General features: G+C 40.7%; 1 protein-coding gene across 3 annotated transcripts; it reads right to left on the reverse strand.

The window, feature by feature from the left end:
* Positions 1-4,541: 4,541 nt before the first annotated feature.
* On the reverse strand, positions 4,542-17,825 carry LOC116520666 (sodium-coupled neutral amino acid transporter 2-like). 3 transcript variants are annotated; one of them, XM_032234955.1, is made up of 16 exons: positions 17,504-17,825; positions 16,225-16,453; positions 15,831-15,912; positions 15,608-15,723; positions 12,978-13,051; positions 12,796-12,888; positions 12,546-12,627; positions 11,245-11,333; positions 10,452-10,510; positions 10,142-10,300; positions 9,316-9,395; positions 9,114-9,214; positions 7,845-7,969; positions 7,420-7,564; positions 7,219-7,316; positions 4,542-6,756 (listed from the first exon to the last, which is right to left on the reverse strand). In XM_032234955.1, the coding sequence occupies exons 2-16, from the start codon at positions 16,338-16,340 to the stop codon at positions 6,676-6,678; spliced, it is 1,500 nt and encodes a 499-aa protein (XP_032090846.1). In that variant the 5' UTR covers positions 16,341-16,453; positions 17,504-17,825; the 3' UTR covers positions 4,542-6,675. The 3 variants fall into 3 exon arrangements, with proteins under 3 accessions (XP_032090846.1, XP_032090845.1, XP_032090847.1); XM_032234954.1 differs by having other exon boundaries at positions 15,608-15,726; positions 17,504-17,822; XM_032234956.1 differs by lacking the exon at positions 16,225-16,453 and having other exon boundaries at positions 15,608-15,726; positions 17,504-17,823.
* Positions 17,826-24,442: the final 6,617 nt, after the last annotated feature.

Consider the following 24,442-nt stretch of genomic DNA (forward strand, 5'->3'; position numbering starts at 1 on the left):
GGAGGCCGCGCCTGAGGATCTACTCAGGTTGGCGTGATCAGAGGCGAAACCTGAGGCGGTGGCAACTGCTGCTGCAGCTCTGACAGGTCTTCAATGCATTTCTTCGCGTTCGCTTGGTTGCGTTGCGACTGGCTTATTGTCTATTATTATTCCAGGCTCTGCGGAATCGCGATCCCACCCTCGTCGCCAGTTTTGTGTTTTTTGGTTGAGGGAAGACGCAGGAGCCATGGAACAGAGAGCAATGATGTTTATTAGAAGTTGTCAGCGATTCAGATTCCGTTACAAACGGTCACGGTATTTATACTCTCAGGCACCAACTGTCATTTAACTGTCACTTCAACATCCAATCACAGGCTGTGCTTCGTCCCAGCCAATCAGGGCGCAGCACAGGCTGTTGCTGGGTATACAGTAGAATTGACTTACAGTCTCAGTGTCCTTTTGTATGCACTGTCTGACCTGACTTGACTTAAGTCTTTAGCGTCGGCACGGCATTGCCAATCCCTTCGCCGGGCCCAAGAGTCGACAGAGCCCCTTCTGTTGAAAACAGTGGGCACCTCGAGAAGGCAGGGGTTGTCTTGATAATGAGAGGCTGTATTTTCGCGTCAATTATCCTTGTCCACCATGCACTGTCTGAAAGCATACCTGCGGGCTATTCGAGATGGAGTTGGGGCATAATGGTTCCTGAGTTTTCCAATGTGTTTCCCAGTTAAGCTTGTACACGGCCAAGGGGAAGTGAGAGCCCTGGCAATGTTGAACATCTCGGGACCACATGAGCTCAGGAAAAACTGCATTTACCGTCCAAAGGTAATTGATGATAATTGTTTGTGATGAGGAAACACTCAAATCGCTCTAGGAAACCAGCCCAGGATTCGGTCGCAGACCTGAAGGGCGCGAAAGGCAGCAGCGAAACTGAGGTTAAAAACATCCTTTTTCCGTAGACGAGAGGAAATTAATTGAGTTTCCTTTTCTCGTAGCTGTTCAGGCTGGGAACCTTCAGCATCCCACCTTCGTCACCAGTGTTAGATTCTGAGCTGAATCAAGAGGTGTGAGGCAGCTGAGATAAGTAGAACAGCTATTTATTAAACAGAACTAGCAAATAGCAACTATGTACATAATTCAGCACCTCTCCCTGCTTTACAGCTATTTATACTAGATCTGTCAAGCAGGGCGACCAATGGGAGGACTGTAGACAGCCCGCACTTAGCCAGCCGTGCCTTAGCCAATCAGGCGCGGCTGAGCTGTTGCCGGCTGTCACTCGCGAGTCGAGGACTTGCAGCCGGTCGTTAGTCAAGGACTTTAGGACCGGTCGCAAATCGAGGACTTAGCAGTGGAGGGATGACTACTCTACTTCCCCATAATAGCCCTGCTGAGGAGACAACTTGTGCTGCTGGGCTTTGAATGGTTGGAATTCTGGGTCAACAATTCCCTGTGGCCATCAACATCACACTCACTCCAGTTCTTGGGCTATTACCTTGTCCCTTGCTGAATGTTCGGCAATATTGGCTGTTACTGGAAACTGGATACCCTCGATGAGGACAGAGTTTGCTGGGGCAGTATGTTTGACGTTGGTTGGTAGCGGGCAGTGGCTCAAGGTGTTGGTGTGACTCTGGTGTTTACTTGGGTGGTGTGACAGCAAGTAGGTTTAGGCTGCTGGAAAGCCTGTCAATTGAGACATGCGGGGAGATAGCACTTGACTTTGGCGGTCGCCAGCAAGCAGTCCTAAAAGAGGTTTGTGTTCGTGACTAGTTTGAAGTGGCGGCCATAGATGTATTCATGGAAGCACTTGGCGCTGGCCCCAGCCGCCATGACTTCCTTATCAATTTGACTGTAGTTGCACTCTGTTGAGGATAAAATTCTGGAGAAAAAAGCAATTGGGACTTCAGAATCATTAGGCATTTTGTGGCTTAAGACAGGTCTGATTCCCCTATGGGGACGCATCGCAGGCTAGTGCCCATGGAAGGCTTTTGCTGTACCTGTCTGACAAATTTCTTGAATTCTACTCGGGATCGGGATGTTCTTTCCTTGGTAGTCCCTGAGTTTCAGGTAGCAGGGTTTCAGCCGCTTCTTCACGATTACGGGCACTATGCAGCAGGGGGCCCTTTCTAGCTTGACCTTGAGGTAAATTTTCTTTTTAAGGGCAAGGCTGGTGTTGGGGTTCCAAAAAGCCTCCTCTATGAAATAATAGCTCGAGGCAAGAAGTTCCTCAAAACACCAATTTATTAGAAGAGCCATGTTGGCACATCAGGGAAAACCCAAATCTGAAAGCTTCAAGGGTTTCCCCACCTAGTTGAAAGTTCAAGACCCTACCCCAACACCTACAAGTCCATTACCTGGTCCACAGTCACTTCTGTGGATGAAGATTCCTCCCATCCACATTCATCCAGGTGCAGGGATGAGGTGACTTTAACTTTCTGAGAAGGAATGTCATGGCTACACATCTCCCAAGCTCCGTACCATCCCCCCTCCCAGTTTCCCATAGTAAATTTTGAATATGTGGCAGACTTGAGGCTCTATTCCCCTGATAGCTTCCAAGCCTGACAGCTGGCCTGTCCAATGACAGTTTCAATAGTTTGGTAGCCTTATGGCAAAGCAGTTTTCCTCTTGCCTTGGCTGCTTATGTGGAGGTTTTGGCATAAGACTGCGCTGCTGACGGGACTGCCACTGGCTGGACTGCCAGCAAACTCTGGACAAGTGACTCTTCTTTCCACTATGCTGACATTTGGCATTTTTGAATCTGCAGGCTGCTCACGGTTGATTCCCACCACAGCCCACACAAGCCACTTGTGGTATTTTCTTTTCACTAGCCCAGCCTTTCCATTTCACAGCCTTGAGGTGGTAGAGGTCATTGCCTTTGGACTCTATCTCATTGTGATGGACGGTGACTGCTTTTCTCGTTGTGGTTAGACTATTTGCCCTCTGGAACTCTGCCATTGATTGATTTCAGTGGCATGGGCTTCATCTAGTGCAGTTTGACGGGTTAGATCAGTCTTGGCCAACAGTTGGCACTACAGCCAGAAGTCTTGCACTCCACATACCACTTGATCAAGGAGGACATCATCTAGGTCCCTGAATTCGCAGTAGAGGACCACTGTCCTCAGGGCTGCCACAAATTAATTGATGGATTCGCCCTCTACATGGTTCCGATGGAATGAGTGACGGCAGGTGATTCGTGAGGGCAGGGGTACATAGTGGTTCCTCAGCTAGCAATGTATCCCAGGACACTGACTATACCTTCGGGGGGGGGGGTCGAGGAGAGCTCTCACAGTCTCAAACATTTTTTCCCTCAGAAGCTTAAGAAGTAGGCTCTTTTCCGGTTGCTGGAGAATCCTAAGTAGTCATTTGGCTCAAAGAAACACTCAAAGTGAGTGATGTAGGATTTCCATGTTTTCAAGGCTAGATTGAAGGACACAAAGGTGGTTAGCACAACCATTCCTGTCAGACTTGGGTGGATGCATCTGCAGAATTAGGCTTGTAACATCACCTCGTCCCTGTTCAGTGTTTAGTGAGCAGGTCTTTTATAAAATGTTAAAAGATTACTTTGTATTCTTTTACAATGCTAAATTTATAAGCCATTATGTTCTTGTGTAAAATGTGTAATAAGTTACTGTGCTTTTGTTAACCACAAAATGTGTTCATAAACAGGACAAGATAACCTCTGTTACTTACACGTAAACACGGCTTGGAATAACAGAGGTTATCTTGTCCTTGAGCCATCTGCTCAAATGAAAGGCACCGGAAAAAACCAAATAAGAGATAGGGGCCTCTCAAGAAATTGTCAAGTTGACCCTTTACAGTATGGGATGATGAAAGAAATTACATAAGTGAATGTCCAGGAGAGGAGAGTTTCTTATGAGTGGAGTGTATAAAATATACTCTGAATGCTGTTTTGCTCTCCTTGTACTCAATCCACTTGGAAGAGACTTGGAGGCCACCTTTGCAAACACGTTAAACCTTTTTGAATTGTGAACCAGATTTGTCTCTGTTGAGAGGATTTAATAATTGGGTTTTTATCTCACAACATGATAACACTGTTTTTGCTGGTTACCCCCAGGATTCTGCAAAAGATTATATGTGGGGCAAAGAAGCTTGTAAAGAACAGGATAGGTCTAAAATTCCCATCTAGATACTCAGCAATGGCTGTGTCCAGTTTCTGAAATATGCCCTAATTGATTCATGAATCTCGAGGCAAGTTTCAAAAGAAAACTACCATATTTTCTGGCGTATAAAGTGACAACGTGAAGGAATTATGGATTTAATAGTTTATTAACATAAACATACATAATCAAAATCCTCAACTATATACAATATACTTAAAGTATATATACATATATATACATATACAGTATAATAATTTATATACAGAAGTTTACCCATAAATATTGAAAAATAGGCTTTAACTTCAACAAGTACTCTTCCATAAATAACATGTTATGTATTGTGAGTAAAATAATATGGAAGACTGTAATTTTAAAATGAGGTGACAAACAGTGGTTTAATACTTAAACTACTACTAGCTCCTGAGAGGTTTGTGTACCACTGTATGTTAGCAAACAAGATACTTAGTGGTACTCAGGAGTAGTTACAGAAGTTTGATCTTGCAAATGATTTGAACTGCCCGGTGGTGGCAAACCTTTTCGGCACTGGGCCGAAACCAGAATGTATGCACATGCCAGAGCAACAGAAACTCGAAGACCAGCTGGTCTTCGGGTTTTCACTGCACTGGTGTTCGGGCGTGCTCGAAAACCAGCTGGCTGGGACACATGCATGTCCCGGAAACCAAAATAACAGCTGGCAATGGTAAGCGTGCCCACAGAGAGAACTCTGAGTGCCATCACTGGCACGCGTGCTATAGATTCACCATCACAGCTTTACACCTTGGGGGTTAAAATAGTATAATTAATATGTGTAGTAATCAAACTGGAACATGATTCTTCTTCTGGCAAATGTTGCAAATAAATCTTGCAACACAGATTTATTATTACAAAGAATAATAGAGAAGAGTTTACTCTTTTTCCCAATTGACAAATTCATTAAATATCTCTTTAGGTTGTTATAGAAATGGGAAGTATGTATGAATTCCCCATACAGCTCGGAGAACCTCCAAATCCCACTCCTGGCTGGCCTCACCCTACCCCAGGAGTCCCCATGGTGCCTGTTTTGGATGCAGGTAAGTGCAGAGCATACATGGAGGCTCAAGGAGGGAGAAAATAGGCCTCCAGAGCCTGGGAAGGCCATTTTCGCCTTCCCAAAGACTCAAGCCTCCAGAGCCTGGGGGAGGGCAAAAACGCCTGCCCCAGCTGTGGTACAGGAGACAACTAGACCACGACCACCATGGCCATGCCAACCCAGCAACCAGGCAGAGAACTTGCTAAAATTTTTGAAGCCCAGCCCTGGAGAGAGAGGTGCCAGTTTATATGTTCTACGAATGCTTATACTCTGTGTAATATTTGTTGTCTAATCAGGGCAGAATCATGTTCTGGACATCTACTGTACATCAGTGGTGGGTTGCTACAGGTTTGGCCTAACGGTAGTGGCGGCTTGGGCTACTGGAATCAGCAGCGACCCAGGCTTGCTACGCCCCTGAACTGGTTCTTTGGGCAGCGTCATAGGCGCCGCCATCATGCTTTTCATTTCTGTACATGTACAGAACAATTTTAATTGCACTGTGCGCACAGCATGCACATGAGGGAACCAGCAGTAGTGCCTGCCAGAACCCACCCCTGCTATACATGATCTATGGTTGCTACCCTACTGTCCCAATAATACTGAGACCCATTCATTTGTGTGTCTGTGTGTGTGTAGTTAATCACTAGAAATCCAGTTATTTTATGAAAAGAATTTTGTTACAAGTAACGGTCTGGTTCAATTATGCAACATAATATAAAATATTAATAATAAATGAAAACTGTCTGAAAAATTCCACACTATCTGTATACTTTATCTCCAGTAAACTATAGAATGACCTGAATATTCTATATACTAAAAAGCCAGATTTTTTTGCTAGGAACATCAACATTATCTAACAATTTACTGTGCTTTGGTAAGATGTCAGTTCAAGATAGCCAATTAAATATTAGTTATAATATTTTTAAAAAATAAGCTTATTGAGATGAAAAAATATAATTTTACGAATATGTCTCTGTAGACAGGCAAACATTTTGAACTGAGGTTATTGATTAAACAATATAGTGACTTCTTACCCTTATTTGGATCTCTAACTTATAAAATGGTTTCTTAAAAGTCAAAATAGTGCTTTTGAATCCATAGTTATTTGGTATAAAAATAATAATTGTTTTTTCCCCTTGCTTTTAATGGCTAGCTTAGAAACCTGCTGTAAACTAATTTACTTCTCACATTAGGCACATTCAAGTAAATAATAAAGAACCCAAGTAACAATATCCAAAGCCAAACATGGCTTGATAAAATTTTATAGAGTGAGCTGTCCATTCCCTGGAATGGAATTTTTAAAAAGTCACTTCACTCAGCCAAATACTCGGCTGAGTTGATATTAGTATCTACTCTTGTGCAGAATAGTTTCTTTTGCTTTTCTTTCTTTAAAATCCATCTGTTCTACTGTTAAAAGTACTAGCATCAAAGGAAGCAGAGCTGCAAACATAGGCAGAAGTTTTTTTTCTCCAAGAAGATGGCAGAATGAAGACTAATGAATAAATCAGGTTAATTGTTGATCCAATCCATAATGATTAAGGTCATACTTCCAATCATCACCACTATGCCACTTAGCAGGAACAGGAGAGCCTAAATAAATAATATACAAAATACTGAATTTATTTTGTCAGAAACAAGGGCATGAAAGAAAAAGTCTTTTATATAAAAAAGTCAATTTTTTTTTGGCCAGTTTTCAAAACTGCATCATTCAAAGCCAAGATGAAAAACATTGAACACATTCTGCCTTTATTTTTTGTGGAAGGCTAAGAAAATTCAGGCCAATATGCTAGACTTTTAAATATGGATATGTTATGCCACTTAATTTCCAAAATGATTTTCAGTGACTTACAGGGATGCAAAAAAAGTAAAATAAAATAAATAAAAATGAACATTTAAAGAAAAAAAGAGGGGGTGAGTTAATGAAATGGCATCAGTACAGTTAATGCAGACATTCATGCCAATTAAGAAAGCTTTATAATCAAACATTGAGAATAAGCTAATCTATGAATATCAAAAAACATTCCCTTTTATTAGGTAATTATAAGTACCTACCCCGATTTTTTGCACGGATTGCATGGATTCTTTTTTCACAAGTTTAATGTAGAAAGCTGATGGAAGTATAAAGATTAGCATGGCAGCAGCAGAGGCACCTGAATAAACCATAAAGTTTAATTAGACTGCTTATTTTTTATTACATTATATAAACATTTTTAAAACTATAGATATTTCAGACAAGTAACAAACAATCCTTACCAATGAATCCAAATATGTCTCGAATTGTAGGAACAAAAATGACAAGAATGTTGGTGCATACCAAAATAATTCCTGTGATAATACAATGACGCACCCAACTAAATTCTTTGCCTGTACACAGTAATTGTGTGATGGAACTGCGGATCTGTAAAATACACATTAATTAAATTACTTAATGTTAATAAAGACCATTAAAATTTATGACCTCCCAAAAGTTTTGATTTATACTTTTAAAACATAGAATTTATATTGCCTTCCAACAATATTGATTATACAAAGATGAAAAAAGGAAAACAAACTGAACACAGACATGACAGCGGATTTAAAAAAAGGAAAATGATAATTGGAACTAAATGCAAGCATCAAATAATTGCTTTCCAAAATTCAACATAAATTAACATTCTCATTAAGTAAAGTTTACTCACTGGAAAAACCACAACTGGAACAGTAAGAATGACTGCCATCAAGACTGCTAAGCGCACAACCAAAAGGAGAGTATCAGTCCCAAGCACTTTTGAATAAGTGTGGAGCAATTCGGCTTCCACATTTCCTGGAAAGAGATATTTGTTAACTTTTAATATTCACATAATATAATAAACAAGATTCTTGTGCATGTTTTTAAAAGTTTACAATTGATTTGCAAGCGGAATTGTGTGACTACAGCTTTGTAATATAGAAATTTATTTAAATAGTGTTCTGAATTGGCTGAATTCCAGAAACTTGTATTTCAATCTAAGATTCCCATTAATGTCATTATGGTATTTCTATTGTTGCACATCACATTGTGTATTGCAAAAGCTGCAAAGCTTGCAAAGCTAAAAGCAGTGATACACTGTTGAATAAACAAAGTGCCATTAAATTATAGAGCTGTTGCCTGAATGAAAGTTACTGACAGTCTATAATATGAGTCAGACTTCGGAACTCTTCCTCCTTATAACAGCTTTGATTAGAATGGAATGCCACATGGAACCAGGAATAGAGTCCCCATCTTGCCCTTCGCAGGTAATGGACTCTTTGTTTTCCTTCCCCAGAAGTCAATCAGTCACAATGTGAGTGTGATTCAGTATAACTTTAACAAAAAATTCACAAATTGGTCTTAACCTCCCTGACAACCATTTAAATCTGTGTGTGGCCATAATATGGTCTCAAAATGACTGACAGGTTTGCTATTAATAATTGAAGAGCCTTTTTCATGAAATCTCTACAGGAAATACATGTATTATTCTAGTAGGACTTGCTTCTTCTTAGTAACTAGCTGATAACCAGGTGTGGTCCAGGTATTTATTTATAGGGGGGGAAATGTCCGGATCAAATGTAATTTCTAATGTTGGATTTTCCCCCTTTCCAGAGGGAGCTCCCTTGTGGAGTATTGTGATGCCATTACCATGGCAACTGCACTGCACTGTACAGTAGAAGCCATTTTAAGGCAAAACAGGCTGTGTCTTAACAGATCACCTCCCCCCACCCCCAAGGGGTGTTAGGTCTTACTAAAAAATATTTGTGGAACTTATTTTTCTGCAGAAGGAAGTAAATTGCCTTCTTAATAAGAACATACAAATGCTACAATGGAGCACATGTTTACATAAAGATAAAACAGCGTGATCTTGCTTTACTCTATAGTTGATCTCTTCATACTGCAAAGATATATAAAAAATTAACATGCAAAACTTAAAATAGAAGAGTTGCTTTTTTACCATAAAATGTCAAGTATCCAAAGAGAGCAGCCAAAAGATACATGAGGAACATGGCAAAAAATGAAACATTGGATACTTTCATCATTCTTCTGCGGCTTCGGCTATTAAAGAAAAACAAATAAATTTCAATGAATATTTATGAAATGCATCATTCCATATGTATATGCAATTCTTTGAAAACACAAGAATACACATGGCATACCATTTCAGTTCTTCATAAATAGGGAGAATAGCAGGATGACAGACAAAAGAAAATGTCAGGATTGGTACAGCATAGACGGTCTGGAAAATATAAAAATAAACGTATGACTATTTCTATATTAACTTAAAAGACACACATAGTTCCTTCAAAAACTAGAGCTATAATTCTAAACAGCATGTTTTACATTTTTTTTTCATTCACATTGCTCCTTATTTTATGTACAGTTCAAACTATTATCTATAATTGCCCTTTCTATTTATCAACCTTTCCATATGAAAAAGATTAGGTGGAAGAGAAGTAAATACCCTGAAGGCAATTGGAACTTTTAATCCTACTCAAATAGGCTAAATATTAGAAAAGTATTCGTTAGTACACAATTGTTAATCACATCCACTTTTATTTAAGTCACCAAGCAGGTTAACAACTCTCTTCATTTGTTAAAAAAATATAATTGTAGAGATGGCACTGCATTTTATGCACAGCATGGGACTATTTAGCATTGAAATAGAATTTTAAAGGTTTCACTAAATGAGTATGAGAGCAGGGAAGGAAAACTCCAGCTGTATGAGATGATATCTGGTTATACCACACTGGTATAATATGGTATCATCATTAGTTTATGCTTGAAATATTCTGTTTGGTCAAACAACTGGGTAAAGATGAAATTGTTCCCTCACCCATACTTATATTCAAGTTAATTCAAGGACAATAAGCAAGATATTGATCTTAGTATTGCTATAATAGCTTTTATAGAGTGAACAGGAAATTTCATGACTAGTTAGACTTTGAAGAAGTCACAATTATATTTACTTAGTTTAATTATTACCTTTGAGTTGAAGATAAAATATTTTGGTACACAGGAATCGTAAGTTGCATTAATATTTGTTTCATTTGCAAGCAACAATTGCTCCATGGTAATGTTCGCAGTTGCGTTAATTAGATCAAGTTCTGCTCCACAGGGAATTTGAAATTTCTTGCAAATGACCTAACATAGGATGACCACAGTTAATTTCACATGACAAAATCAGTTGTCATTATAATTATAATTACAAGACATGACTACAAGTTTCTGTGATAGCATTTGAATTAAGATTCTAAACACTTAAAAATATAGATAAATAAACAATGATACCTACCACAATAAGGAAGAAGACCATGCACAATAAGGAAAATCCACTGGTGTAGCCTAGATAACCTACAATGGTAAAGGAATGTTTTAATTTAAAGCATGCAGTACATATGAAAAACAATATGTTCAGCATTTTGAACTGTTATACCATCCTGTTCAGTAGGCATTAGTAGGAATTGTTATCAGAAATATTTTAATATCCACTTACAAATCACCCAGTACACTTTTAATCAAGTAATCAGTATTTCCTTTCCAATGCATGATTAGTTCAAATTATTCCAAATGATAAATAGTCTAATTTAGCAAGTTAACTATTGGCATATATCTACTAAGAATATACTGTAGCCCATTTAAATTCAGACAATATATTCCAAGTTAAGCCATCAAAATCTGTCACTACCTCCATTTCTTTCCCCATCTATTAGCCAGGAATTAAGAGGGCCAGATGCCATGATCTTAGTTTTCTTAATGTTGACTTTCAAGCCAACTTTTGCACTCTCCTCCTTCGCCACATCAAGAGACTCTTTAGTTCCTCTTCACTTTCTGCCATTAGAGCAATTTTTGATCTATCTAGCCTTGCCTTTCTCAAGATGTGCTCTACATATACGTTAAATAGGCAGGGGGACAATATACAGCCTTGCCCAGACTCTTTACCTGGTTTTGAACCAATCAATGGTTCCATGTCCAGTTCTCACTGTTGCTTCTTGACCCACATATAGGTTTCTCAAGAGTAAGTAAGCAAGTTAACCATTGTTTTTCTTGTTTATTCCACTTTAATATCAACAATAAAAACCACTTACCTAAAGTTTTTAACAATGACAAAGGAAGAATGAGCACCAAGGATACCAATATAACCAAATAATCGCCATTAGTATACCAATACCATTCTCTAGAAGGAAAAGGAGAATGTACATGGTGAAATCCTTGCAAGGTAATCTGGTTTAACAATTTAAAAATCATCTAAAGCTAAGTGTCTCTGGCCAACCTGAGCTGGTGCCAGACCTGCAGTCATATTCCTTTCTGGATCGTTGGCCTGCCACACACGCTCTCATTTTACTATGCTGTTTCATTGGGGGGGAGGAATAGTAAGGAGTGGAATGTGTTGTCAAAATAAAAAATTCCTTTCTAGAAGCCCAAGGTCATCTTTTGTTCTCTACACCTCTGAGCCTGACAAGAACTGGGTGGGTGGAACTGCCAGCGTGGCAGATTGGACCGTGTGATGGACTTGTGGGTGTGGGGCTGCAAGATCATGAACTTTCAACTGGATGGGGACCCCCGCCCCCCCCCCCCCCCCCCCGGGAAGCTTTCAGATTCGAGTTTCCCACAGATGTACCAAACATGTCTCTCTTAATGAATTGGAACTTTGAGGAAAACTCTTGCCTTGGACTCTGATTTAATTTTGGGTGATATTTGGAATGCTGACACACTGGTTTTGAAAACGTATTGCTTAGCACTCGAATAAGAAGCTTCTAAGGAACTCAAGGGCTCTAACATAGACAAGGAAGTCACAAAGACTTGTCAGAGGGAAATGATTAATTAACTCCTTCCTTCTTGCTGCCAATAAAACCATAGGGACATAACAGAACACTGGGAGCTGAACTTCAAGTGAAGATTTTATATTTTGAGGATTGTTTTCGATTATAATGCAGGAAGCACAATGATTCCATTATGGAGTCTCTTCTACACATAGTTTTCCATATCTGATTATTTTTATTTATTTATTTATTTGTACCCCACCCTTTACTAGTTTTAGAAATAATTCAAGGAGACAAAACACATTCAACACACCTTCCACTTCTTATTTTCTCAACAACAACAACCCTGTGAGATGGCTTGGGCTGACAAAGAATGACTCGGCCCAGAGTTACTCAGCTGGCTTTCATGGGCCAAGGCAGGACTTGAACTCATGGTTTCCTGCTTTCTAGCCTTAACCACTAGACTTTCAAACAGACCTCTCCAGAGTCAGGAAAGCATAACTGGAATTTACTACTTTATCTTTGTTTAAGAACTTTTAACCTGTTTCAACAGAAGTCCTCAAATATCAACGTCCCTTTACGTGTTCCCATGAAAATAATTTCTACCAAGCAGTTCTAGGACTTACCCTGAATGCTCTTCAATGTTCAAAAATGTTTTGATGACCAATGGTAACTCATATTTCACGATGTAGAGATAGCTTGACATAGCTGCAAGTGAATAATATTGTAGGTAATTACAATGATAAGATTTAAAAAATTACAAAATACAGTTTCTAATGACGTGATTGAATATTGTTAATGAAAACACGTTTTCTGGGGGAAAAAAAGTTTTTGGAATAAGACGAATGTTTCTAGGGTGTCTGAGAAGGATCTTACCTCCAATGTTCTGCATTGTAATTGATACAGATGCTGCAATTTTTCCAGGCATGCCAAATGCTTTCATTCCCAATTGTTCATATATTAAAGATCCTATAGGAACAGAGATTTGGAATAATGAAATTTAGAAAGAGAAAAAAGGGGTTGAATCTTATGATTGACAAATAGTTAACAGTCGTTACCTCCTTCGTTGGAAGTCTTCAAAAGAAGATGAACAGAATATAGAGAAAATATTGACACGAAGACTAAGAGAATTCTAAAAAGCAAATACAAATACAAATGTAATGTTTTGTTTTGAAATTGAATATATAAATAAAAAGTATCAAGATCATATAAATTTATATACATATTTCTGTCCAGTGAATTAAATTAGAATTATCTGAACACCCTTAAATTCTTTATTGACTATAATGGCTTTGAAAAATGAATAAATTTAACAGGGTCACATCATTCCCAAAGTAAACAATGAAACAACATAAATTTAAATGCAGTGAATATATTAGGAATATTTACTGTGCTCAGGGGACAAAGAACAGTCTAAGAAGGATTAAAAAGAGCCCAAATGCCACTTTTAAAAACTTAAATCTAGCACAAATCATTTCTAGATTAGGGGGGATCTCATGGTAATTCCTGCTCAGGTACATTCTGCTAGATTACTGCAATCCACTATATATCAGGCTGCTCCTGAAGACTATCTGGAAACTTCATTAGATGCCAAATGTAATGGTGCAAGCAGTTAAGTTTGTTTCTGGTAGAACAAATGTCACACCTCCACTTTGTGAGGTGCATTGCTTACCAGTGTGTTTCTGGGTCCAAAGCAAGGTGTTGGTGTGTTGACCTTTGTTATGTTCCCATCTACCATGCAAAAAGGGCATGTTATAGGTTCAGTTACCCATGGAGCTACATTTTGCAAGCCCTTGGCAGTGAGTCTTTTCTGCCTTGGGGCTTTTGCTGTGAAATCTTCTCCCTTGATACAAGGTTGGCCTCATCACTGTTGGGCTTCTGGAGGTCCCTTAAGACCAGTTCATGCCTGCAGGCCTGGGGATTCTAGGAGAGTAAGGTAGCTCGGCTACTTCTAACAGTTTTTTGTCTATTCTTAATTTTAGCTTAGTTTTAAGCTTTAAAGTATTTATTTAAATGGTTTTTTTTTTGCTCTGTTATATGCTGCGCAGAGCACTTGTTTTGTGCGTGGGAATCTATATAAATTGGTTAGAAAACATCTGTCAAGATTTAAGCCACATCAGATTCAGGCGAGTTATTTTATAAGCTGATCAACATTGCCTACTCAGTTGTTTTTATAGTCTGAAATGTTTATTTATTCCAAGAAGAAATAAAATGGTATTTACTTTTTTTAAATTTTAGTCCTTGCTTTACAATATATTTTAGGTAAATTAATTTCCAATAGAAAAGATAAACAATTTAAGAAAAAACAACAACACCATAATGTTAGGTTACATTTTTATATCTGTCTGCAAGCCTCAGTGGACTCATTCTTTATTCTAACATACTTAACGCTGATATAAAATGTACTGACAAACGTGTTTGTGTGCGTGTTTGTATATGTGTATTTCCTCTGACTTAAATGTGCTTTTTGTCAAAGAGAATCCCACTAGCATACATTATGCTGACTACTTTGTAACCACTGCAAAACTTTTTTGGAGCATGAATGGCACAATAAAATACAATTATTTATTATGTTATTTCCATATTTCTTTGGTTTCTATTAATAGTGAACATATACATTCCACTATATATGCAGTCCTTTAACTTTTCAGACTTAAAACAGCCTTCTAACAGAAATACATCTCTCTGCATCTCCTTGCTTTTCACACCAATGGCTACAGAGCTAAATTCTACTCAGGATCTGTTGCTCTCTGTGATATAACAGACAGATGCCCTTTTCTTATTTAAAGCAGGATCAATAGCAAACTCTACAGCATATGATGTTTTTAAATGAGAAATTATCAAGGAAAAAATTGATGAATGTTTTATGATGCTATAGGCAAAATGTAGGGTGGCAAATAGTATCCAAATTTAGTTTGTTTCTCATTTTTATAAATAACTCAAGGTGATGAACATACCTAATACTCCTTCTTCCTATTATTTTCCCATAATAACAGTCCTATGAGGTGGGTTGTACTGAGAGAGAATGATTGGCCCAAAGTCACCAGCCAGTTAAGTTGTGGAACATTATAATCCAGAAATTAAAATGGATAAATTGAAGTATTTCTCCCACTATTTGAGAAAACTATGTGATATTTATATTAATGTAAACATCATTTTTGAGGAAAGACACAGCATTCAAACAAAACAAAAGGCAACCTAACAAATTATAACTAAAACGTTAAAAGAGAGTGCAATTTCATTTTTATAGTCTATAAATTCAAAAATTTCAAAGTCTGTTTAACTTCCATTGCCCACAAAAAAGAAAGATGTATAAGCTATTCAAACCTAAATGTTTAAAATCTTAAAAATCTTTTAAGATTTTTAAAAAATTTAAAATCTTAAAATCTAAAAAAAATTTAAAATCTTAAAATCTAAAAGCTGCAATAGGAAAAATGTAAACACGAGCTGTATTCTTCAACTGAAATTACTGGGTCATAGACTTGCCACTTAAAACAATTTACTGTGAGTTCAAGTTTTATTTCTAGATAAATGTTCACTAGTTCTTGCCTCTAGCAATCTCAATGGGATTAAAATGGCTTGTGCTCAGATATTTTAGTAGAATTATGTTTTAGATTTGAAGCAAACGCCTACAAATATTTTCCTAAAACAATTGCATATTGCGATTTTATTGCATTCGAATACTTACATAAAGAGGGCAATTCCTGTGTTTGCCATAGCATAAGAAAGTCCAAGGATGCCACTGCCCACAATAGCATTGCTCAGGTTAAATACCGATATTCCAAAGGAAGTTGTACCTGGATTCTGCTGTAAATAATAAGAATGGTGAAAAGCTCACAATTTGCTCTTACTTGTAAGAGGTTTTATAATACAATTGATTTACTTTATAAAAACACTTAGCACGTGCTTACATATTCAGTTTCATATTTCTTCTTCCCTTGGTTGGGTTCAAGTAAAAAGTTTTGGTTTTCTGGATCCATGTCCCCATAGTGGCTGTGAAAGGAAGGGGGAAAGAGGAAGTTTAAATACTACTGTAAAATTCCACTCGTTTTTAACTTGTTGTTATAAGCGTGTCCACAAGGTGCAACGTTTTCTTCTTTTTTCCTGGCTTGTGATATATGGTCATTTTGAAATATTTTTTCCTTTAGTGGGGGAGATTCCAAAAAAATCAGTCTACCTACCTAGCTACCTACCTAGCTACCTACCTACCAATCATCTATTCTACTTCCCCCCTGTTCAGGACAGGGGTATTTGAAGAGGATGCTGTACTTATGGCTCAGAGTAAGGCAGAGAAATCTCCCTGACCTCTTCATCGCAGCTGATTTGGTGGGGTAGTTATAGCTGAAGTTGTTGCTGCTGGCGCTGCTGCTGCAATCCTCCTCTCTGGTGCTGTTCAGCTTGGCTGTTTCAGCTTTGGTCATACTGGGATCTTCTTAGGGAAGCGGGTCAATCAGGCCAAAAAAATTATTTGGGTTGGGAGGGGTCGCCTGGGATCTTCGCGATCTTTTGTCCTTGGCCGCGGGTCCTGCCTTGTCTGCGAAGGTAAGGGGAAAAACGTCAATACTGCAGTAATCTTCCGAAGTTGGTCACGTGAGATGCTGCTTCGGAAAGCCGCCGCTGCTTGCTCACTGCAGCCTGATTCAGCCCGGGCGGAGTGGAAAACTACCAGCAGAGAAGGAAGGGCGGGATAAGCGAAGAGGGGCGAGGAGGGGAAGGAAAAGTACTGGGAGGGAGAACAAAGATATCTCCAGCTAGAACACTGGGAGGACACATTATCTGAAAATATGGGGTGGCTGGGGAGAACAAAAGATCTACGGTGGCCAGCCCAGAGTGACAGGGCAAAAGAAGGCTTCTCTGCCCAGCCAATTAGATAAGCAAAGAGCCTTCGCCACCTCTTCCCCATTTCCATCCATCCAGAGACTGGGAAACATTCGCCGCAGGTAGATTTAAGATTAGGGGACCTTTATCAATACACGCCCGCGCGCGCGAAGCACGACATGGTTGCGTAACCAAGATTGGAAAGCGAATGAACTTTACACATCCGTTCTCCTTTTTCTTTACCCGGAACTTCGCATGATGCAATCTAAGTAACCGATTGTCACAGTCTCCCTTTCTAACGTTAAACTGATTGCCACCCAGAAGCGGGATCGGGCGGCATATAAATGTTATTAAACTTTATTAGTTTCTAACTATTTCTCCTCCTCAGGAATTCTTCCTTCCTGGGAATTCTACTTCAGAAAATGTAGGCAGCAATGCAAATCAATGGCAAGACTGTATCAAACAGCGACGTCTTTTGTGGGGAGGGTTTGAAAAAGCAGAGGGGGGGGGGAGATCCTTGATGCCCTGCTGTGATACAGTAAGGCTGGTGGATTCTCCCCCCCCCACCCCAAATGCTCCTTCCCTATTCCGCTCACACCTTAATTAAGTCCCCACACATTCTTACATTTTAAAAAATCACTAACATTTACATTTAAATTCTTACATTTATATCACTAGCAAGCCACTCAGACAGCTGTTGATATCTTCTTCGAGCCTCTTCCCCCCCCCCCCCCGCCTCCCCCAAACCCAAAATTAAATATTTTACCTCGATTTACAAAGCTTGAAACTTGCAAACTTCCGGAGCTTCTGGAATTTCTTTCTTCAGTCGATTTCTCTCTTTTATATCGAAGCAAAAAACTGACAGTCCGAAGGACCGGTACAGGAAACAATTAAACTAAACAATTAAATATAATAAAAACCAGAATTGTAATATTTCAAGTCTACAGAAAACAATAAGTTAAGGTTATTTCTGGTGAAAACTGAAAAGGCCCCCCCTGCACAGGAGAGAAGCGCTGGGGTGAACGAGAGAGAGGAAAAGACGCTTTCGGAACAGCACGCTCGGTTCTAAGTGACGCGGGCTGATACCTCTGCTTTTGGGCAGAAGCCTGTGGTGACGTCAAGAGCCGAGGTAGCAAGGGGAGGGGAGAATTCGCGGCAGCGTGCAAAGACTTTACTGTGTGTATCAACATTGGGCTGCGTGGCTCCACCCCTCCCCAAACACCCTTCCGGTCCTTGTCCAATAGGAGAAGATCTCTCAAGCTGACTGTGCTGCCCCAGCAATCTGTAGCTAGTGTAGGAATTAAGAACCTCCTTTAAGGAGCTATCTCATGGGAAATGTAGGCAGAGGCTGCCTTGTGGGAAATGTAGTTCCATGACATGTGGTCACATCTCTGTTTCTGATTGGCTACTGGGACGTTCTGCTTGCGTGCAAAGTTTATAGCAGGGCAGTCTAAATGCCTTTGTGAATCGGAATAGTAGTAATGTGGGAAGCTACAAACACCCCCCCCCCAATGAAATATTTTAGGAAATGTAAAAAAAATAGGCAGAATAAATTAGTGGACCACTAATTAGTGCCGTTGATATAGTTTACTTGGACTTCAGTAAGGCATTTGATAAGGTAGACCATAATCTACTACTAGATAAAGTAGCAGGATATGGAACAGAAGTTGCCTCCAGAAGTTGTGAGTGTTTCAATACTGGAAGTCTTTAAGAAGATGTTGGATAGCAATTTGTCTGAAACATATACAATTTCCTGCCTAGGCAGGGGGTTGGACTAGAAGACCTCCAAGGTCCCTTCCAACTCTGCTATTCTATTGTATTGTATTGTATTGAATATTATATTTCCCTAAAAGAGAAATGGGGAAACGTGTTTTAGAGGCAGAAAGTAGCACCCAGTCTTTCTTTATAGCCCGCAGATGCTAGTGCTTAAGGAGATAAATAACTTATTGAAAGAGGAAGCCAACTGTTGGAAAAAATGTCCTTCTGGCTTCAGTTCCAAGTGGGGGGAAAGACACTGGAAACATGGAGGCTGCTTGGAAAGATTATTTTAATGGTGGACAGGGCCACGTGGCTTGAGCTCCTGAACAGAAAAGGGATCAGATGCTTCCAGATGTTGGGTGAAGAAGAAAAGAGGGCAGAGATGCTGAAAGTCCCTGGTTTTATGCCCTCTCTGGCCTTTGATCTTGTATTCTGATTGGCTGCCAGACTCCCATAGGGCCATGCAGGGGCAACTCTCTAGGCTGTGTTTTGAGTCCACGTTTGGGTGAGCCTTGCTTCTTCCCAGGTGCCCTGTGGTGAGATGGGCAAAGGGCTAATACTATCATGCCTTAATCCCATCACCCTGGAGCTGAGGGGGGATCTTTGTTATGTAGAATAGACTGGCTCAGGTATTTTAATGGGCTAATGAGAAAGGTGGAGGCTATTAAGAGTGAGTCTGTTTCCTACCTAAAAACATGTTCCTTCATTTCTTATCCAAGGTGATGCAATATTCTGCCCTTTCAATCTTTCCCAGGATATTTCATTTTTCTAGGAGAGAGGTGGGGTGCTAACTTCCTACGCACCCAAATTCCAGCACAGGATGAAAGCCATTAGCCACAATAAGAATTGCCCAACATCCTTTCAGAACACCAAGCCCCTTGATTCCACAACCCTCCATTAGACTGTATTTCAGGAGCTGTATCAAAATCCATGTACTTATCAAATCAGTTGTTCAGTGGCCCCGGAACCACAAACTAGCTCTGTTCACCAATAAATGGACCTTCTTTCCAATCAGCCTTTCTCTTAGCTTGGAGTTGGGTCTGGATTTTTCTTCCAACAGTAGGTTAAAACATAATAAATTATAGGGATACACCTCGCCTATGGAAGTTTTGAAAATTTTTCAATTATTAATTTATGTGCAGATTACAATAGATTTTATCACATAATAAAGGTACTCCATTCTGTTTTTCTTGTTCTATATATCAAATACTTCAGAAATACATTGTTTTGACCAAAGAGCTGAAGAAAACAGGTTTTCCATCCCACCTTGTATATCGGATTCCTTTCTCTTGTGTAATCTTTTTTGTAATATTCCGTTCTTCAGAGTTTAAAGAGCCGAGGTGGCGCAGCGGTTAGGGTGCAGTACTGAAGGCCACTTTAGCTGACTGTTATCTGCAGTTCAGCGGTTCTAATCTCACTGGCTCAAGGTTAACTCAGCCGTCCATCCTTCCAAGATGGGTGAAATGAGGACCCAGACTGTGGGGGCGATATGCTGACTCTGTAAACCGCTTAGAGAGGGCTGAAAGCCCTATGAAGTGGTATATACAAGTCTAACTGCTTTTGCTATAGTTTTGCATTTGCACTTCTCTTTTTATTAAACTTACTCCTTCCTATGTTCTTTCAGCTGCTTTTCTGTCTCCAAATTTAAAACATGATATCCAAGATTTGCCACTTGGGAACAACAGACTGCTTGTCTATGACTTGCCTAGTGTTAAACATAGCACCATTAAAAAGGAATTATTTAGAATTATGCTGAAGAGGTTTGTCGTCTGGGTGCTTAGGCATTATACCTTATTAAGATATATAAGCGAATGGCTTTATTATAGAACGAAAGGCGGAAGGATGATGTCTCACCTTCGTTGCCGGCCACCTCCCAAGCAGCTTCGAAATATTTCTCTCTATAAAATATATCCATTCATTAATAATGGGTGTTTTGAGCTGCCTCTCCTTATGTAAGGTACTGTCTCTGATGAAGTAGGGTGGGTGGGTTACACGGTGTGGCCACAACTATACTCTAGACAATATTTTCCCACCTTCGTTATGAATTCCTCACTGTTTGGTCTTCAAAAAAGCAGGCAGGGGAATGGAAAACGCCCCTCTTTCTTTCACCTTCCTTTCTTCCCTGTAGGTGCCGCTATAAAAAGGCTATAAAATACATCCGAAGTAGATCCCCTTCCTACTTTCCCAAATATTCTAGAATCTAGATGCAGAAGAGAGGTAAAAAGGGGGGGGGGAGTATTGTTAGCTGCAATCAAATAGAAAAATGTGCACTATTGCGGCTGGAAAGACTATTGATGTGCCTCTCTGCCCCTGGGAGAGGAGAGGCGGAGGTAGCACAGGTTGGTTCAAAGCCTTTCACGGCCACTTAGGGAGGAGAAGGGATGGAAACGCTTGACAGTACGGTTAATTATCAAAACCGCTAATGGTGAGAAAAAGGCAAGCGCCTTGTGGAGGTTGCGGAGGTGGATCTTCTCTGTGCAGGCGGACGCCCCGCTAAAATCGCCTTTCCCACTTCATAATCTCATCACAGCATCTTCCAGGGACTATATAGCCAAGCTGCTTGCCCATCTGGGTTCAGTTCCCAGGCTGCTTGGAAAGCTGTTTTAATGGAGCAGAACCATTTAAGCACATGGTTCCTGGTTTAGCTGAAAACATGGGAGTGGAGAAGGGAGGGTTATTTATAACCCTCTCCTGGGCTTCGAACTTGAGCTTCCTGTTTCCTGTGGCAAGGGCAGGTTTTCTATTGGTTGCTGCAGGGTTCATGTGCAAATCCTAGGAATTTGTCTGAGATATAAGTCTTGGTTGAACTGTGCTGGCTGATGTAATGAGCGGGCTTGGTCGTGCCATGTGGTGAGTCCTATGGCTAGTTGGTAGAGGGCTAATCCTATTATGTCCTGAGGGTCAGCCTGGAAGTGAGGTCTTTTGTTTGTAGGGTTAAGGGGCAATAATAACCCAGACTTAATGTGCACCAAATATCTGCTGGGGGCAGGAAGCTGCTCTTTGTCTTTAAAAACTTGTTTCTCCTTTTCTCATCCAGGGAAATATAATATTCTGCCTTTTTAATATTTCCTAAAATATTTCATTCTTGTAGGAGGGGTGGGTGCTAACTTTCTTCAGTTTATAAAGTCTCCTTAAAATGATCCCTGGAGATTTAACTAATGCAGCCATTTAGTTTGCTTAGCAAAAGCACAGATATGGTTTGTTAACATTTTTTCCAGCAGTTTTATAGTCTAAACTGCAATCCTAGTAAATCCCAGTTGGTTGTTCCTCCCAGTTCTCCCTGCTTAGTTTCTGAGTTCAAAAAGGTCAGCCAGATATTGACTAATTGGCAGTGACGTGTGGTGAGGTTCACGGCCGGTGAGGCAAGTGGGCAAAAGCCGCCCAATGTCGTGCCAGCACCAGCCGCCTACGTCGGGGCTTCGGGGGCGGCTTCAGCGGGGGGGGGGGAGAGAAAGAAGGGGAAACCCGGGGCTAGGCAGTCTGTCCGTTCATACACACTTCCCCCTTTGCAAAAAGTCAAAGTTGAAGCAAAAGCGGGGAAAGCAGAGCCAGACCCGAAGGCGGCTTGAGGGGATTAAAGAGAAAGCGAGGGGCCGGAAAGGAGCAGGGTGCAGCGCTTCTTACCCGGCTTGGAGAGGCACGGACAGTGGGGTGGGGGACCCCGGCTCGGTCCTCCTCCCTCAGCGGCCTCTGAGTCAGGGCGGAAGGGAGACTCGGGCGACAACAGCGCTCTGAGAAGCAGCAGCACAAGGGGTGCCCCCGCTGCCTTCCAGCCTCCCTCCATCCGTCTCCTCCCAACTCACGTGGCGAAAAGAGGGTTTAAAGGGACCGGCAGGCGGCGAAAGAGAAAGCATCCTGGCACTTTAAAGTGCATGCCGCCTTCTGGCCATATAGCAGAACACGTCCCACTTTATGCCCAAAAGCCTCGACACGAGCGCCAATGATGAAAACAGCCTTGACACCTAGGAATGCCGCTCGCCCTCGCCACCTCGATTATGCACGGAACCCGCAACTATTTCCATAATATCCGTGCAGCGCCGGCCTAGCAATACACACAAATGCACATGCGCACACACTGAGCATGTTCTTCCTGCCCGGCAAAGGCACTCACAACACCGGCGCTAGATACCTCTTCCCCACTACCCACCCAAAAAAGCCAGCGTCCCCTCAGCAAACCGCCACCCATACCTGGTCCCATATATATATCGAGTGCCCCCGGCACTCGAAGCCCCAACCGCCTGTCCTTCGTCATCAGTCCAAGAAAAGCTAACGGGCACCTCGTCCTCAGACCTGCCCGTTTCCCCCCCTCACCTGCGAAAGAGACCAAGTGGCCATGGCACTTGGGAAGCGGACTCGGTGCAAACCGCAAGAACTCGTCCGCACACTCTTGGGAGTGGCGGAGGCAACAGCTCGAGACTGGCCCTGAACCAGGCCCTCTCTCTGTTGCTGCCACGTCCCTGCCGCTGCCATGCTCCACAGCCTCGCCCCTCCTCCGACTCCCCCCCCCCCACTGTGTCCAACAGGCCAGGCGTCTCGCGTTTATGGCGGACATAAACGTGAGACGCCTGGCCTGTCGGACACAGCGGGGGTGGGGCGAGGCAGCAGCCTGCAAAGAAAGGAGAGAGGAGGAGGAGGAGGAAAGGGAGAGGGGAGCAGGACGGGGTTCCCAGTGCGGGGGAGAGGGCTGTCCCTCTCTTCTTGAGAGTTTGTTTGAGTGAAGAAACACCCGGACACAAATTACTCACAATAAAAAATTACAAATTAAATTACAATAATTTTGAATTCCCCCTCCCTCTGTCCGATCCACAAACCTTTTCCAGCTGTGGATTTCAACTCTCCTCTTGTCTGCACGCCATGATGAAAATGTAAAAAATTAAATAAAAAAGCAACTTAGGCAAGATTTGCTGCTGCCAGATCAGGAGGCGGGAGAATCACGTGCCTCCTTTGCATAAGGAATTTTTCATCTTTTAATCCTTGCTTAACTCTGGGCAAGGGTTAAAAGGCGAAAAATTCCTTATGCAAAGGAGGCCCGTAGTTCTCTCGCCTCCCCCTGCAGTTAGCACTAGCAGACTCAGAGTCATCCACTATGACTCTGGAGTCTGGCAGCAACTACCTTAGCCTTTTTAATTATTTTAATTATTCTTTTCTTTTCCTCATGACACTGGTGAGGCCCCGCCTCCCCTGACTGCACATCCCTGGCAATTGGGTAATCCAACAAATGTGGATTTGAAATTACTCTGTAAGAGATCCAAGGAGGTAAAAAAATTGTTGCTCATATCCTCATACGGTGTCTTTTATATGATGGCCTAAAATGTGCTCTGATTTTCCTGATCATTTCCAAATACAAAAACCACACTTAAGAAATTTTATGTTTATTACTTTTTATCAGAAGGCCGAGTATATTCACCAGGTTATAGAACTCCGTGAAACTTTTAGATAATGCCATTTTATTGTCTTTTTTCCCCTTTCTCAATAATGAACTGTTGTGTTAAATGATTTCTCTTTTTTAAGGTAAAAAGATAGTAATAAAGACATTTAAATTTGAATTTACTCTTTTTTCCCATTTTGATTAAAGAAAAGAACCTAATAATAAAAAGGGATGGGTGATTCCTAAATATCTGAGATTAAACCTGGAAATCAGCAAAAGATATCTGGTTAATGCCACGCTGATATGTTTTCCTTTTTGAGTTGATATTTTTATTATAAAGTAATATAAAATACAAAGTAAATAGGAAAGCAGTGGAGAGGGAAGGGAAAAAGGAAAGAAAGAAAGAAAGAAAGAAAGAAAGAAAGAAAGAAAGAAAGAAAGAAAGAAAGAAAAGTGTTGACTTCCAAATCTCTCTGTTACGGTAAAATAAGGCATTAACATCAAATCACAACTTTTTCTTTTTCATGATAGTATAATTTATACTATCAATCTAATCTAAATTACAGTATTTTCTGGCCT

The sequence above is a fragment of the Thamnophis elegans genome, chromosome Z (assembly GCF_009769535.1).
Source record: "Thamnophis elegans isolate rThaEle1 chromosome Z, rThaEle1.pri, whole genome shotgun sequence".
Lineage (NCBI taxonomy): Eukaryota > Metazoa > Chordata > Lepidosauria > Squamata > Colubridae > Thamnophis > Thamnophis elegans.

Excerpts from the sequence above, each read along its gene's own strand:
- LOC116520666 (XM_032234954.1), bottom strand. The coding sequence starts at position 16,340 with ATGACCAAAGCTGAAACAGCCAAGCTGAACAGCACCAGAGAGGAGGAT. Across the intron at positions 15,727-15,830 it reads AGAAATATGAAACTGAATAT|CAGAATCCAGGTACAACTTC; the intron begins GTAAGCACGTGC and ends TATTATTTACAG. Across the intron at positions 13,052-15,607 it reads ACAGGAATTGCCCTCTTTAT|AATTCTCTTAGTCTTCGTGT; the intron begins GTAAGTATTCGA and ends TTTGCTTTTTAG.